Below are 18,478 nucleotides of genomic sequence, written 5' to 3' on the forward strand. Positions count from 1 at the left end.
AAAGGGGGCAAGTGTCCCTCAAAATTTCCTGATAAAATTTTCTCAGTTCTACTAGCATGAGAACAGTCTTACATATGCCAAATTTAATTAATCCAGTTGGTAACTTCACTATACATCTTCTTAAGTTCACTAATTCTGTAGTCCATGGCAGTATAGCACAGTGGTTAAGAGATAGTTTCTGGAGCCAGATTGCCTGTCCACCACTTACTAGCTTTCTGACTTTAGGTAAGCTCCTTGTTTTCTCTGTGCCTTAATTTCCTGATATGTAAACTTAGGGTTAAAATGGCACTTACCTTATAGAGTTGTTTGGAAGATTAAATAAGATTATATACGTAAAGTGCTTAGAACAGTGCCTTGCACATGTCAGGACTATATAAGTGTTGGTCATTGCTATCTAATGCTGGATTAGCAGTAGGGACACTGGATCATATGATTTTGTGAGTTCTTAATGCTCTGAAATCTGCAAAATCTCTAGTCTAATAAATCCTCCACATTCTTTAAAAAAAAAACCCAAAACCCAAAGATTACAGTCTTAAGTATTCTCGTTAGACCTTGGCATTTCCTATGGAGAGTGACACTTGCCATCTATATTGGGTAGCATTCTTGGTGATCCTTCTCAAGTGATAGCTATTTGGTTTCAGCTATGCTGAAGGCCTCACTCTTTCTTTTTCTTCTTTTCATATACATCCTATCTTTAGTCTTTCCAGCCCTGATACTGGCCTCATGTGCAAAGTTTTGCTAAGGGGTATATTGATATTCAAAACTCTCACCATCAACTGGTAGGTGGTCCTTCAATTCCTGGATTTCTTTCTCCTTGAGGTCAATTCCCATGTTTTTAATGAAAGTGTCCACCTTATCTAAAGATACCTTTGTCCCTTAGGAAAGAAAGGGGCAGATATGAGAAATATTTGTAATGATGTAAAGAGTGGGTCATTGTAGCTCATGCCTAGGCATCAATACTGTATAGAGAATAAAGAGCAAAGAACAAACTGTTCAAGTAAATATGGTTTGGTGTCTAAGTCAGGAATTCCTAACCCTGATCTCTGGGACTTGGAAAACTTTTAAGAGACGAAAGTGAGGGGTTAGAGGTATGTGGTAAGTCATGGCAAAGACTAAAATCAACCTTTATAAGTATGTCTGCATAGTAGGATTTGAAACTTGCTAAATTAATGGAGAACTTTCCATCCAATCCATGGATTTACACTATCATAATCCTATACATTTAATAACATATGTTTCTAGGTGCTATCTCTGGAAATTGACTGAAAGGGGCCTAGTAATCTGAATGCTAAATTCCGCCCCCCCTCCCAGTGACTCTGATGTACAACTTTATTTGGGAACCACTGCTTTTGGGCTTACTGTAGTTAAACAATTTTTGGTGACTGTAGAGTACCTAAAGCTTATAAAGAATAAATACTGAATAATTGGGACAGCGGGATTAATCATCTGAAATATGTGAAATAGAAAGTTTTTGAAAACAAGAACAAAGCTCCATGACCTCAGTTTTAACTGCCTTTTCATCATACTTCTCACTCACCTTTAAAAGACTGCAATTCTTTCATCAATCTGTTCATATACACCTTTCTTTTGGCTGCAAGAAAGGGAAAAATTCAAGTCTCAGACAGCAGTGCAGATATTTTAAAATAGAATAAAACATGCATAATTTTAGAAACATAAATACTTAAATGTTTTATTCTAGACATTTATATTATTTCACTTAAAAGAATAAAACTCAGGAACAGAAACAGCTCTCAATTTGGTGAAATCATTTTGGTGGGGAAGGGGTGCATGAAAGATTCCTTAAATAGGGAGTATTAGTCACCTAAGTCCGTATACTCAAGTTTCCTTGAAGGCCACTGTGACTGTTTACCCCACTGTGATATTTTTAATGCTCACCATCAACTGGAAGATTGTTCAGTAATTCCATGCCTTTATCTTCTGTGAGCTCTATCCCCATATTTTGCAGAAAAATTTCCAGGTCACTAGTATCAACCTTCTCACCTTTAAAAAGTAAAACATGGTAATGGTTGAAAATTTGAAGAACGATGATTCTTTATTATTAAAAAAATGTCTGCATGGCATTTGTTGATTAAGCAATGAAGTAAACCTGGCAAGAATGCAAGCTATTGCTAAGATGTAATCTTGAGCTTTTTGGCGAAAACAATGATGATCAAAGTTAGGCTGTGAGTCAGTAGATGGAAACATTCATCAGAGTGAGAGAATACATCAATGAGGAAAACACTGCTATTAAAATATAATTCTGTGCACACATTAAAATCTTGGTTTTTTTAGAGTCTGCTTAATCTCATATCATAGAACTACGCCGGGCTTTTCTCCAGGGCCTTCTTTCTTAACCCAGCCTGGCTCTCTGTCACATCTCAAAAATTTCGTGGCCTTGTCGTCCTCTGTTCTTAGCAGCTACCACCACCCAGTATATTTTTGGGCAGTTAGAAAGTTAGATACAGTCTTCCAAGCTCGCCTCTTTTTTTGTGTCCCAGGAAAACGAGCACATAGAGATTTTTTATTTTTAGTGTTTTAATGTAAAGTGGTAGAGTGAAATAGACAGGGATCACCAAACTATCACAAGCATGGGTAAGGCATAAAGCTAACAAATTTGTTTGGTAACTAATTTGTTTTTTGGTTCCTGGTTATGAGGGTGGAAAGCCCCACTTACCCTTGCCCCCTGCAACTGTTTCCCCATCTGCTTGTAGGATGGCTATGTGTAAACTTTCCTTTACATGGCTCTTCTCTTTAGTTTGAAGATACAGTTTAGCAACAAAACAACAAAATGGTAATTGTGTGAGGTGAAGGATGTGTCAACTAACCTTATTGTGGTAAAAATACATGTATCAAATCATCACAGTGTATACCTTAACCTTAAACAATGTTATATATCAACTACAGCTCAATAAACCTAGGAAAAAAAAAAGAGATGCAGTTTAGGCAGACAATTTGGACATCCTAATCATTTCCAGTTCCTGCAAAAGAAAACTCTGCAGTGCTACTATTGGTAGGAGAGTATCTGGGGAGTTAGCGAGCTTCTGCACAAGGGCCTGGGAGGAAATGTCCACAAGGGTTGTTTTCCCCAAGCTGCTTCAGAACACTTTTGTGAAGCCTTGGACCACAGGAGTCCTAATATTCCCCTGTAACCAGACAAAGGAATGGCTCTTCAGACACACAGAGCATCTTACCAGTCTGCTAACTTGATCAGGCTTTTGACAGACATGGGTCTTCTGCCTCAAGGTTATTATTCTAACCATATCTTTTATTTGTATCATTTCCACTCTCTAAAATGTAAGCACCTCAAAAATTTCTACGCTCTCTCTAATCTATTCTGTGTTTTACTACTCAAAATTTTCTTTCCATTGATAGCTTTCTTTTCCACCCTTCCTATAGTGCCCTCTTGGACTCTTTGAATTTCTCTGTATCATCAGTCTCCTTGAAGACTCTTACCTTCTTTCTTAACTGAACTTCGCCTCCTCCTAATAGACTTTTCTATTATTTTTTTTAAATTTAAAAATTTTATTTATTTATTTATTTTTAGAGAAAGCTACTCATTATTCTATATTCCATTGCCTTTGGCTTGGCATTCTCCTAGATTCCAATTGCTGCTTTCCAACAATACTCAAACCTTTCCTCTTTTGAGATTTATGGCTTTCTTTTTACTGTCACTTATTGACTTGGTCATTTCAGGAGTTTGTCCTATTACTCACAGTCTTCCTCTGCACTGAAACTCCTGGCAGCATTACAGGGAATTCCCGTCTTTTTTTTTTTTTTTTTTTTTTTTTGCGGTACACGGGCCTCTCACTGTTGTGGCCTCTCCCGTTGCGGAGCACAGGCTCCGGACGCGCAGGCTCAGTGGACATGGCTCACGGGCCTAGCCGCTCCGCGGCATGTGGGATCTTCCTGGACAGGGGCATGAGCCCGTGTCCCCTGCATCGGCAGGCGGACTCTCAACCACTGTGCCACTAGAGAAGCCCTATTTTAATAACTTTTTATTTTATTTTTCTTTCTTTCTTTTTTTCTTCCTTTTCTTCTGAGCTGTGTGGCTGAGAGGGTCATGGTGCTCCGGCCGGCTGTCAGGCCTGAGCCTCTGAGGTGAGAGAGCCGAATTCAGGACATTGGACCACCAGAGACCAACTGGCCCCACGTAATATCAATCGGTGAGAGCTCTCCCAGAGATCTCTGTTTCAACACTAAGACCCAGCTCTACTCAACAACCAGCACGCTCCAGTGCAGGACACTCCATGCCAAACAACTAGCAAGACAGGAACACAAACCCACCCAATAGCAGAGAGGCTGCCTAAAATCATAATAAGGTAAAGGACACGCCAAAACACATCACCAGACGTGGTCCTGCTCACCAAAAAGACAAGATCCAGACTCATCCAGCAGAACACAGGCACCAGTCCCCTCCACCAGGAAGCCTACACAACCTACTGAACCAACATTACCCACTGGGGGCAAAACAATGGGAACTACGACCCTGCAGCCTGAAAAAAGCAGACCCCAAACACAGTAAGTTAAGCAAAGTGAGAAGACAGAGAAATACACAGCAGATGAAGAAGCAAGGTAAAAACCCAGACCAAACAAATGAAGAGGAAATAGGCAGTCTACTTGAAAAAGAATTCAGAGAAATGGTAGTAAAGATGATCCAAAATCTTGGAAATAGAATGGAGAAAACACAAGAAAAGTTTAATAAGGACCTAGAAGAACTAAAGAGCAAAAAAACATTGATGAACAACACAATAAATGATATTAAAAATTCTCTAGAAGGAATCAATAGCAGAATAACTGAGGCAGAAGAACGGATAAGTGACCTGGAAGATAAAATAGTGGAAATAACTACCACAGAGCAGAATAAAGAAAAAAGAATGAAAAGAATTGAAGACAGCCTCAGAGACCTCTGGGACAACATTAAATGCACCAACATTCAAATTATAGGGGTCCCAAAAGAAGAAGAGAAAAAGAAAGGGACTGAGAAAATATTTGAAGAGATTATAGTTGAAAATTTCCCTAATATGGGAAAGGAAATAGTGAATAAAGTCCAGGAAGCACAGAGAGTCCCATACAGGATAAATCCAAGGAGAAACAAGCCAAGACATATTAATCAAACTATCAAAAATTAAACACAAAGAAAAAATATTAAAAGCAGCAAGGGAAAAGCAACAAATAACATACAAGGGAATCCCCATAAGGTTAACAGCTGCTCTTTCAGCAGAAACTTTGCAAGCCAGGAGGGAGTAGCAGGACATATTTAAAGTGATGAAAGGGAAAAACCTACAACCAAGATTACTCTACCCAGCAAGGATCTCATTCAGATTCGATGGAGAAATTAAAATCTTTACAGTCAAGCAAAAGCTAAGAGAATTCAGCACCACCAAACCAGCTTTACAACAAATGCTAAAGGAACTTCTCTGTGCAGCAACACAAGAGAAGGAAAAGACCTACAATAACAAACCCAAAACAATTAAGAAAACGGTAACAGGAACATACATATCGATAATTACCTTAAATGTAAATGGATTAAATGTTCCAACCAAAAGACATAGACTGGCTGAATGGATACAAAAACAAGACCCATATATATGCTGTCTACAAGAGACCGACTTCAGACCTAGGGACACATACAGACTGAAAGTGAGGGGATGGAAAAAGATATTCCATGCAAATAGAAATCAAAAGAAACCTGGAGTAGCAATTCTCATATCAGATAAAATAGACTTTAAAATAAAGACTGACGAGACAAAGAAGGACACTACATAATGATCAAAGGATCAATCCAAGAAGAAGATATAACAATTGTAAATATTTATGCACCCAACATACGAGCACCTCAACACATAAGGCAAATGCTAACAGCCATAAAAGGGGAAATCAACAATAACACAATAGCAGTAGGGGACTTTAACACCCCACTTTCACCAGTGGACAAAACAACAAAAATGAAAATAAATAAGGAAACACAAGCTTTAAATGACACATTAAACAAGATGGACTTAATTGATATTTATAGGACATTCCATCTAAAAACAACAGAATACACTTTCTTCTCAAGTACTCCTGGAACATTCTCCAGGACAGATTTGTGATTTGGGTCACAAATCAAGCCTTGGTAAATTTAAGAAAATTGAAATCGTATCAAGTGTCTTTTCCGACCACAACACTATGGGTCTAGATATTAATTACAGCAAAAAAACTGCAAAAAATACAAACACATGGAGGCTAAACAATACACTACTAAATAACCAAGAGATCACTGAAGAAATCAAAGAGGAAATCAAAAAATACCTAGAAACAAATGACAATTAAAACAGGATGGCCCGAAACCTATGGGATGCAGCAAAAGCAGTTCTAAGAGGGAAGTTTACAGGAATACAATCTTACCTCAAGAAACAAGAAAAATCTCAAATAAACAACCTAACCTTACACCTAAAGCAATTAGAGAAAAAGAACAAAAAAAACCCAAAGTTAGTAGAAGGAAAGAAATCATAAAGGTTGGATCAGAAATAAATGAAAAAGAAATGCAGGAAATGATAGCAAAGATCAATAAAACTAAAAGCTGGTTCTTTGAGAAGATAAAATTGATAAACCATTAGCCAGACTCATCACGAAAAAAAGGGAGAAGACTCAAATCAACAGAATTAGAAATGAAAAAGGAGAAGTAACAACTGACACTGCAGAAATACGAAGGATCATGAGAGATTACTACAAGCAACTACATGCCAATAAAATGGACAACCTGGAAGAAATGGACAAATTCTTAGAAAAGCACAACCTTCCGAGACCGAACCAGGAATAAATAGAAAATGGAAACAGACCAATCACAAGCACTGAAATTGAAACTGTGATTAAAAATCTTCTAACAAACAAAAGCCCAGGACCAGATGGCTTCACAGCCGAATTCTATCAAACATTTAGAGAAGAGCTAACACTCATCCTTCTCAAACTCTTCCAAAATATAACAGAGGGAGGAATATTCCCAAACTCATTCTATGAGGCCACCATCACTCCGATACCAAAACCAGACAAAGATGTCACAAAAAAGAAAAATACAGGCTAATATCACTGATGAACATAGATGCAAAAATCCTCAACAAAATACTAGCAAACAGAATCCAACAGCACATTAAAAGGATCATACACCATGATCAAGTGGGGTTTATCCCAGGAATGCAAGAATTCTTCAATATATGCAAATCAATCAATGTGATACACCATATTAACAAACTGAAGGAGAAAAACCATATGATCATCTCAATAGATGCAGAAAAAGCTTTTGACAAAATTCAACACCTATTTATGATAAAAACTCTCCAGAAAGTAGGCATAGAGGGAACTTACATCAACATAATACAGGCCATATATGACAAACCCACAGCCAACATCATTCTCAATGGTGAAAAACTGAAACCATTTCCTCTAAGATCAGGAACAAGACAAGGCTGCCCACTCTACCACTATTATTCAACATAGTTTTGGAAGTGTTAGCCACAGCAATCAGAGAAGAAAAAGAAATAAAAGGAATTCAAATCGTAAGAGAAGAAGTAAAACTGACTCAAAATAACTCAAAATTGAGTTATTTGTAGTGAGGTGAATGGACCTAGAATCTGTCATACAGAGCGAAGTAAGTCACAAAGAGAAAAGTAAATACCATATGCTAACACATATATATGGAATCTAAAAAAAAAATGGTTCTGAAGAACGTAGGGGCAGGATAGGAATAAAGAGGCAGATGTAGAGAATGGACTTAAGGACACCGGGAGGGGGAAGGGTAAGCTAGGACAAAGTGAGAGAGTGGCATGGTCATATATACACTATCAAATGTAAAACAGATAGCTAGTGGGAAGCAGCTGCATAGCACAGGGAGATCAGCACGGTGCTTTGTGTCTACCTAGAGGGGTGCGATAGGGAGGGTGGGAGGGAGATGCAAGAGGGAAGGGATATGGGGATATAAGTATACGTATTGCTGATTCACTTTGTTACACAGCAGAAACTAACACAACAATGTAAAGCAATTATACTCCAATAAAGATGTTAAAAAAAAGTTAATGAATATGAAATGTGAAGATGTAAAAACAAAGAATAGCTATCTGTTGGGTCAGGAAACTGGTAATAATTTAGACTACAAACCAGCCACATAGCAGAGTCACTGAACTCCCAGTTCCCTGAAGATATTGATAAAGGCCTAACACATATTCCTCAGTTGTTTTTACAGGAAGCAGACACCCCTCAGATGAAAACTGCTATGCAAGCACATAGAACCCAAACCAATTAAAGCCAGAGGATTGGTGTTGCCTGAAACTTTACCTTGATACCGACCAATGCGAGATTGTGCACAAGCCATTCACACACCCTGCAGCCCCCTCCCCCACACTGATTGTAAAACCTTTGTCTCCTAACCAACAACTTGGAGATGGTCCTAGGACATTGGTCCACCATATTCCCAGGTTGCTGGCCTCCCAAATAAAACAACTTTTCCTTTTCCACCAACACTTGTCTCTTGAGTATTGGCCTTTCAATCAGCAAGAAGCCAAACTTGCTGGCCTCATCCAGTTACAGTCAATACGTATTTGATCAGTGTAGAGTAATAATATATTAGATATTAATATTTTTCTATAGGACAAACAATCTGAGCCTTCTTTATATTTCCTAAATGTATATATTGGCATATCAATCAGATACAAGGACAAATAAAGATTGACAGAAGATAAAACCATATATCTTTTAATTTTAGTATTTGGAATACTCACCATCAACTGTTGCTAATTTCAGTGCAGCTAGGAATTCATCTTTTTTTAAATTACTTTTCAAACTAGACAGAGTATTCCACAGGTCAGGAGCACTCATCTTCTCTTTGCTAAGGTTGTGGAGGTTTTCAATAGCATCAGGCAATACTAAAGGGTACATAAAACACAAGTTTTACAACATACTTGTCCAAGAAGTTAATACAGCAAACTATTATCTGGAATAGTTAGGAATTGAGATTTTTATGGTTAAGAAGAATAACAAATACAGTATAAATTAATTGCCAATTTTCAAATATTAAAGCAGAATAAAATAACACAAAATTAAGTATATCTTTGAAGATTATAAAATATTTCAAGAACTTATAATGTCTGCACCCCTAAATAATCATTATAAAGAATAACTTTCATTGAACTATAGATTTACAAAAGGCTGAATTCACAAACATGTCCAACTGATAAAACCATGAATTAAATAGCTTTTGCTATTCCCCAAAAAATTCTTTCCTGGATAACTACTTCCTCTTTAATATACCACTGCAGACCATGGAAGGAAATTTTGTTTGATTAAAATTTCAATAGAAAACCTTTGGAAAGTTGTAACAGGGGAGTGAAGTTATCATATTACAAAAGTATAAAAGATCACTCTGTTGCAATGTAGACAACGAACTTTCTGAAGATCAAGCAGTTAGGAAGCTATTGTAGTAGCTCACACACAAAAAAATGATAGTGGTTTCAACAAGGGTGAAAGTGATAGAGATAAGGAGAAGTGGACAAATACAGGATACATTTTGAGCATGAAGCTGAGAGTATTTAATGATGAATTGAATAACAGTCTAAGGGGGCGGGGGCCATGAAGAACTTATAGGTTTGAGACCTGAGCAACTGGGTGGAGAGTGGTATCAACAGCTGATATAGGGAAGACCAGGGAAAGAATAAGAATTCTTTTTCATACACATTAAGTTTGAGATAAATAAATAGGGCGTCAAAAGGATACAGATATTATTTTAAAGCAATAAGATCACTCAGGAAAAGCCTTAGAGAATGGGACTCAGAATGGAATCTGGGATCACACTAATATTTAAAAGTCATCCAGAAAAGAAGCAGCCAGCAAACAAGACCAAAAAGGAAGAGGTATATATACAATGGGATATTATTTAGCCACGAGAAAGAAGGAAATTCTGCCATTTGCGGACTTGAGGGTATTACTTTAAGTGAGATAAGTCAGACAGAGAAAGACAAATACTATAAGGTCTCACTTATATGTGGAATCTAAAAAAGCAGAACTCATAGAAACAGAGAATAGAATGGTGGTTACCAGGGGTTGGGGAGTGGGGGAACTGGGGAGATGTTGGTCAAAGGATACTAACTTGCAATTAGAAGATTAATGAGCCCTGGGGATCTAATGCACAGCATTGTGATTATAGTTAATACTGTATTATACACTTGAAAGTTGCTAAGAGACTAAATCTTAAATGTTCTCACCACAAAAAAGAAATAATATTTATGTGATGTGATGGAGGTGTTAGTTAAACACTACGGTGGTAATCATACTGCAATGTATAAGTGTATCAAATCAACAGATTGCACACCTTAAACTTACACAATGTCAATTATATCTCTTTTTTTTTTTAAAGGAAGAGCCAATAAGATGAGAGGGACATTAGGAGACTACAGTGTCACAGAAGACAGAAGAAGAGAAATTTTTAAGAAGAAACATATTAAAACCTGCTAGAGGTAAACAAGATGAAGACAGAAAATTGACCATTGGATTTAATAAGATGAGATTTAACTTTTCGTAAAAAGCTAGTATGAAGTGGCAAGGTCAAAAACCTGAATGAGTGCTTTTAAAGAGAGAACTGGCAATATGGTAGACTGAGAATAGCCAGATTCCCCTTCAACCTCAAAAATAAAACATATTCTAATACTAAATTAAGAATATCAATAAATATAATATTTGCTGGTGCTTACGCAAGCAACACATCAGGAACAGTCCAGTTCTTTGAGGGTGGCCACTCTACCACAGCTCACCCCCAATACACCCTGAGAGTCCACACAGGCCCCGCCTGCCCTGTGGTGTGGCTCCACAACAGGGTGGGGGCAGTGGAGGCTGGGGGCAGTGATTGGATGTGAAGGACAAAGTAGACTTGCACCCAATACTGCATCTGAGTGGAGTGACGGAAACAATTGCTGGCCCCTGCACAGGCAGCATATTGGAGATACCTCAGACCTCTGTCTGAGATCGATACAAGCCGAGAACCTGCATGGACTCCACTTGCTTCAGCTCTCCTCCCCTTTCAGGCAAGGGTCCCGGAGCAGGAAGAAGGGAAAGCACACACTTAAAGGGAACAGAGCCAGGCCTGGCCCAACCCTCAGGGCTTCTGCTTCAGCAACTTGGGATCAAACCCCACCCTGATAGGGCAGGGATGGCCACTGAGCAGAGAAGTCCTACCTCACACCTCACTCCATCTCTAGCCCCTCCATCTCTAGCCCCACCCCTACCAGGTGATAGCTGCCAGCACACTCTGAGAAAAGATGTGACCTGTGTCCATGCCAAATCCAGCTCTCCCACCAAAGGTATTGTGCACACCCTGTCTGTATAGGGATGCCCCCACATAAGAAAACCCCTTCAAGACCACAGTAGGTAACTGTTTTACCTAAACAGAGGCAGAGAAAGTTAAGCAAAATGAAAAGGCAGAGGAATTGCTCTCAATTGAAAGAGCCAAAGAAAACCCCTGAAAAAAATTAATAATGAAACAAATAAACAATTTACCAGATAAAGAATTCAAAGCATTGGTAATAAAAATGTTAACTGAATTAGGGAAAAGAATAGATGAACAGTGAAAATTTTAACAAGGAACTGAAAATATAAAAAAGACTTAATCAGAAATGAAGAATTCAATAGTTGAAATAAAAAAAATACTAGAAGGAATGACTGGCAGACTAAAGTGATACAGAAGAATACCACCTGGAAAAAAATGTAATAGCAACTGTAAGTACAATAAACAGTTGAGAGATAAACATGAAGATGCAAAATATGACATCAAAAACACAAAATGTGGGGGAGGTGAGTAAAAACTGTAGACCTTTTAGAATGTATTTGAACTTAAATGACTACCAGTTTAAAACAACCTAATCAAAAATTGGGCAGAAGCCCTGGATAGAGGTTTTTCCAAAGAAGACATACAGATGGCTAAAAGGCACGTGAAAAGAAGCTCAACATCACTAATTATTAAAGAAATGCAAATCAAAACCACAGTGAGATATCACCTCACACCTGTCAGAATGGCTATCATCAAAAAGTCCACAAATAACAAATATCGGCAAGGATACAGAGAAATGGGAACACTTGTACACTGTTGGTGGGGATGTAATTTGTTGCAGCCACTGAGGAAAACAGCATGGAGGTTCCTAAAAAAGCTAAAATAGAACTACCATATGTCCAGCAATTTCACTCCTAGGTATATATTTGGAAAAACAGAAAACACTAATTTCAAAATATAGATGCACCCCAATGTTCATAGCAGCACTATTCACAATAGCCAAGATATGAAAGCAACCTAAGTGTCCATCAACAAATAAATGGATAAAGAGGAAACGGTATGTGTGTACACACACACACACACACACACACACACACACACACACACACACACACAAAATGGAATATTACTCAGCCATAAAAAAGAACAAAATTCTGCCATTTGCAGCAATTTGGATGGATCTAGAGAATATGATGCTTAGTGAAATAAATCAGACAGAGAAAAACAAATACTGTATGAAATCACTTTTGTGTGGAATCTGAAAAAATAAAACAAATGAATGTATACAGAAGAACAAAACCAGACTCACAGTTATAGAAAACAAACTAGTGGTTATCAGTGGGGAGAGGCAAGAGGGAAGAGGGGATGGGACAAGACAGCTGTATGGGATTAAGAGATACAAACTAGTATGTATAAAATAGATAAGCAACAAAGATATATTGTATAGCACAAGGAATTATAGCCATTATCTTGTAAACAGCAAAAAATAAAAGTAAATGAATAAAAACCAAGATAAAAGAATAAAAACTAAAATTCTATGACAGCCACATGGAATGATCAAGTGGCTTACATAAAATCTGAATGAGTACACAATGTAAAAATATATGTCCAGTCATTGGATGTGCTTGAAATGGTTTTATTAAAATTATTTTCTATTGGCATTTACTTTAATTAAAAAAGTACTTGAAGAAAAGAAGTGAGAAAGGAAATATAACTACAGATATGAATAAGATATTATACAACCCTGTGCTAATAAAATTTTTTATCTCCATGAAACTGAAATTCCTAGGAAAAGTGCCTGACAATGCAAATAATCCTTGCATCCAATTAATCAATTGTGTTTCCTTGTATAGGAGACAAATTAAATTGATATATAAGGTAAAAATAGCTGTTACTTAAAGTGCACTATTACCTAATATGTGGCACAAAACAACGCATTCCTACTTTTAGCTCCAATCTTCAAAGTACTAATTTCACTCCAATATACATATATGACCTTACATTTTTTTACAGTGAGCTTCTTAGTGACAAAGACTGTCTTCTTCACCTTAGCACTCTCACAGCTTAACATATAATCTGGTACATAGTAATGGTTCAATAAATGTTATTGAATAAAGTGGAAGATGAAAAAAAATATGAATAGCTGAAACCAGAAATTCTGCATTATAGTACTCAGCTATGGTCACTAGATGGCATCACTTTCCCAAAGTAAGAAAACATTTTAAACCTTCCCAAAATATGAATTTCATATATGTGGTTCTAGCTTTTTATAATAAAGTATGAGGTTGAACAGTAAGATTATGATAGCTTTCAATTCATTTGCATGTGGAAGTTCTAGATTTAGGAATCAGTAATGGAGAAGATTAAGATCAAACATAGCACGAAGCCAGGCATTTATTTGCCTGACGATCTTTAGGATGGCTAGCTCTTTTAATACATTATACTCTTCTACACTCTGTCAAACCATTTAGTCCACAAAAAGCACAAGATACGATGTTCTAACATAATTTTTCAGAGAAGTGTTCCGTGTTGCTCATCATAGTATCAATGAATTCTTTAAAATTCACTTTTTTTGTTTCTGAAGGGAAAAGAACACATTTTCTTCAGTATCTTCAAGTATTAAATTATTATGATAAATACTGAATTATATAAAATAAGTTATATATTCAGGGAGATAACATAATTATATCCAACAGCTAATACTAACCACTAAAGATATATAGGTATAAGGGGGAAAAGCAATTCAACTTACAGGCAAAAGCTAAACCCTGAAAATACCAAGAAAATTTGTCAAAATCCTTCTAGCCACAAGTGTACAACATTTTTAACTTTAAACTTATCTTGTCTTGGTCTTGCAACAACTCAGTAAAATATGTAGGTAAATATAAAGCAGAAACTAACACACCATTGTAAAGCAATTATACTCCAATAAAGATGTTAAAAAAAAAAAACTACAATAAGATATCATCTCACACCAGTCAGAATGGCCATCATCAAAATAAAAAAATGTAGGTAAAGAATTAGTATGTTATTTTACATGTTTTAAAAAAACACATACGTGATATGATTTTTTTTTCTACGTTCACAGTAGGAAATGCAAGATCAAGAATTAGAAGTGAGCTCTCTTGACTCTCTGTTTCTTCTACATCAGGCTAACATTCACATTGATATCTTTAGTATACTGTTGAAACCATTAAACATCTTAATAGTCATTTTATACCTAGACAATGGCTTTCCTTGATTATGTATAACTCTTCATAATATCCCAATGTTAGAATGGATAAAATATTTCTAAGAATTTTCTAAGGCCAGATATAAAGGTTTTATATAAATATAATGAGCTTTTGATAACCCTAGTCCTTTGCTTACCCCACTGAGAAAAAAAATTCTAATGCACTGTAAAAAATACAGCACAGTATACTTCCTATTCCCAATATTAAAAATCTTTGAGCGTTTACTTCAAAGAGCACCAAATCACTTTGTATTCTTAGCCAAATTTTTGGAGACAAAAAAAAAGAGACCTTGAAAAATTCTGGGGGAATTATAGAGTTAGTTAAGATTTACATTCCCTAACAGGAACATATAACTTTCTAAATATTTGCAACATATAATCGTTATGAAGCGTGATTATACACCAAACCACTGGGAAGCCACCACCCAGCTGAAGAAGATTATTAATACCATTGCCTCTGTGCTTTTCCCATTCCATTATCCTGCTTCCCCCACAAAGAGAATATTACTGAATTTTTAAAATTTACCAATCTTTTGCTCTTTTACATATAATTTGTAACTGGATAAATAAATTATTTTAAATTTTGTTTTCAAGCTTTTGTTACACTATAGCGATCTGAGACTTGCTTTTTTCATTCAATATTATATATCCAACAATCATCCATATGCTATATTGCTATGTTCATTTTCACTCATGTGTACACCATTAATATTCCATTATACAACAAAGGTATATACCACAATTTATACATTCTGTCACTGATCATGTTGTTTCTTTTTTTGTTGTTATTATTAAGATCAGTGTTGCCATGAACATTCTTGAATATGTCTCCTTGTAAATCAGTGCAAGAGATTTCCTTGAATTTATAGCTAAAAATGGATTTTTCTAAGCCACAGGGATATGAAAACCTTACAAAATACTACGTTTTTCAAAGTTGTTTTATCACTTTCACCATATTTACCAACACTTAGATTAACAGACAGCTTAATTTTTACCAGTTTAGTGCGTATAAAAAGTTATCTCACTGTGACCTAAATTTTGCATTTCCCTGATTACTAATGATATTGAGAAGCTTTTCATATGATTATTAGCAATTTGTGTTTCTTCACCTGGAAATGACTGTTCTTGAAATTTAGCCATTTTTCTATTGGGTTGTTAATTTATAGGGGTTTCCTATATATTCTCTACAACAATCCTTTGCTGTTATAAGTGTTGCAAATAATCTTTACTCAGTTTGTGGCTTGTTCTCCTTGTATTATGTTTTATTAAAGAGAAGTTCTTAATTTTATGTAACCAAATTTATCAATCTTTTCTCTTCTGCTTAGTGATTTTGTATTTTTTAAAAAATCCCTCCTAACTCTAAGTCAGAAAAATTTTCTTCTTTTTTTCCTAAAACTTTTACTGTTCACATCTGGAAATTATTACTGAATATGGTATATAGATAAGGATCCAATTCCATTTTTTTCATTTGAATAATTATTCCAGCACCATTTATTAAGTGGTGCTTCTCTTCCCTGCTGTGATCTAACACCTCATTATATATGTTGCCATATATGTGTAGATAGATTTGGAAGTTCCTTATCTTGTCCTATTGGTCAATTTCTCTATCCCTGTGCCATTCTCACACTGTTTAAATTACTATAGCTTTATAATGAGACTTGACATCCAGGAAAGCTCGTCTCCTTCAACACCACACACACACACACACACACACACACACACACCCCTACTTTTTATTACGAAAAATTGTAAATATATACAAAATAGAAAGTATATGGTGGACTTCCCTGGTGGCGCAGTGGTTAAGAACCCACCTGCCAATGCAGGGGACACGGGTTCGAGCCCTGGTCTGGGAAGATCCCACATGCCACGGAGCAACTAAGTCCATGTGCCACAAGTACTGAGCCTGTGCTCTAGAGCCTGCATACCACAACTACTGAGGCCATGTGCCACAACTACTGAAGCCCATGCGCCTAGAGCCTGTGCTCCACAACAAGAGAAACCACCACAATGAGAAGCCCATGCACTGCAACAAAGAGTAGCCCCTGCTCGCCACAACTAGAGAAAGCCTGCGTGCAGCAATGAAGACCCAACACAGCCAAAAAAATAAATAAATAAAATAAATTAATTTTTTAAAAAGAAAGTATATGGCAATGCACACTCATGTACTCTCCCTAGTTGCAAATATTATCAACTTATGGCCATTATTATTTCATCTATAACTTCACCCACCCCTCTACCTTACGCTCACCCTTTCTCTTTAGGAAAGTTGCTGCTATGTTCTACGGGCACCTAAAAAAATTGGTACCTTTATTGTGAATTGTCAGCTTTGACATAATAAACAGTCCTTCTTTGTCCCACTTAATACCTTTTGTCCTAACTTCTGTCAATCAGAAAGCAAAATCACAAACCCTACTTTCTTTTTGTTTGCATTTTTGCCTAGGAAAAAAAGGTGTGAAAAGACTATTAAGACTGCTTATTTCTGGACAATGAGATTTTGAGTGTCTTGCTGTACTTTTGAGTATTTTTGTACTTTTCAGTATTGGCTTAATTTTAATGGACTCTTTTTCTAACAAAGATTATAAAGTCATCATTCTGAGGAAAAGAATAGCAAACTGATCATCTTTTCACATGCATCAACCCAATTTTCCTGAAAATATATCACTTACCGCCAGCTTCAGTCAACTCTGTGATCTTCTGAAATTCTGGCTTAGAAAGGTAAACTCCAAAATTTTGAAGACAAGTATTCAGATCCCCATAATCAATATTTTCATCTTTATCAATAGCTTTGATGACATCAGTCAATGCTGAAAATAAAGCAGTATGCTAATAAGCATTAAATATAAGTCAAAAGCAAAACACCAATAGTAAGACGAATTTTAGTTCTAACACACTAACAAAATATTAAAAACTTCAGAAATGTTATATGTGAGAAGCATTACCAGAATCTTTAATAATATGAAAATTAAGGGCTTCCCTGGTGGCGCAGTGGATAAGAATCTGCCTGCAAATGCAGGGGACACAGGTTCGATCCCTGGTCCAGGAAGATCCCACATGCCATGGAGCAACTAAGTCCATGAGCCACAACTACTGAGCCTGCACTGTAGTGCCTGCAAGCCACAACTACTGAACCCCATGTACCTAGAGCCCGTGCTCCACAATAAGAGAAGCCACCGTAGTGAGAAGCCCGTGCACCACAACGAAGAGTAGCCCCTGCTCACCACAAATGGAGAAAGCCCACATGCAGCAACAAAGACCCAACACAGTCAAAAATAAATAAATAAAATAAAAATATTTTAAAAATTAAAAAAAGAAAATAAGTTATAAAATCAGAGTATGAAATATATTATTCCACTCTCCTATAGCATTTGTATCTAAGGAAGTGCCAATTTAATTGCACTAACAATACCACAACTAAAAATACATAGGATCAAAAATATTATATAATTTCCCCCATTTAATTCTCTAACAATTTAAAATTCCCTAGCAGTCTGTTTCTTAGTAGCAGAAACAGAAGTAGAAAACCTTCACTCTCAAATGATAAATTGGAATAAGCTTTTGTAACAATACATGGCTCAGTCATCAGTAAATTTATCTTAGTTTAACTTCTGTAAATATAAATTATTACTTGAAAACAGCTAGGCTACATGTCTTTTTACAATACTTTAGAACGTATGCTTCACAAATTTGGGCAGTATTCCCTCCATTAAATTTAAACTGATAAATTTTTACTGCACTGAAAACTTTCTTAAAAGAAATTACTTATAAATTATATGGATTAAGGAAGTTGACAGATGTGTGTATGTGAACTCTGGAACAAATTAAACTCAAATAAGTTTTCTCTAGTAGATTAGGATAGGTAAAGTGAAGAGCTGGGCAGTGGAGAGCATTAAAGTCATTATCAGTAGTTAATCTTCAAGCAATCACTGGAAGTCATTATAGATTGCAAAACAAAG

At 36.3% G+C, this 18,478-nt stretch overlaps 1 protein-coding gene across 1 annotated transcript; it reads right to left on the reverse strand.

Annotated features, from left to right (window-relative positions):
* Positions 1–18,105, reverse strand: EFCAB13 (EF-hand calcium binding domain 13). The gene is made up of 6 exons (XM_027081379.1): positions 18,093–18,105; positions 17,192–17,329; positions 8,754–8,897; positions 1,897–2,001; positions 1,538–1,591; positions 1–875 (listed from the first exon to the last, which is right to left on the reverse strand). The coding sequence occupies exons 1-6, from the start codon at positions 18,103–18,105 to the stop codon at positions 739–741; spliced, it is 591 nt and encodes a 196-aa protein (XP_026937180.1). The 3' UTR covers positions 1–738.
* Positions 18,106–18,478: the final 373 nt, after the last annotated feature.

The sequence above is a fragment of the Aethalodelphis obliquidens genome, unplaced genomic scaffold (genome assembly GCF_003676395.1).
Source record: "Aethalodelphis obliquidens isolate GAN/ISIS:26980383/991018 unplaced genomic scaffold, ASM367639v1 scaffold44, whole genome shotgun sequence".
Lineage (NCBI taxonomy): Eukaryota > Metazoa > Chordata > Mammalia > Artiodactyla > Delphinidae > Aethalodelphis > Aethalodelphis obliquidens.

Bases quoted from the DNA above. Each gene is read 5' to 3' on its own strand.
- EFCAB13 (XM_027081379.1), bottom strand. The intron at 8,898-17,191 runs GTAAGTGATATA...TGTACCCTTTAG, and splicing joins AGAGTTGACTGAAGCTGGCG to TATTGCCTGATGCTATTGAA. The intron at 2,002-8,753 runs GTGAGTATTCCA...TACTTTTTAAAG, and splicing joins GAAATTAGCAACAGTTGATG to GTGAGAAGGTTGATACTAGT.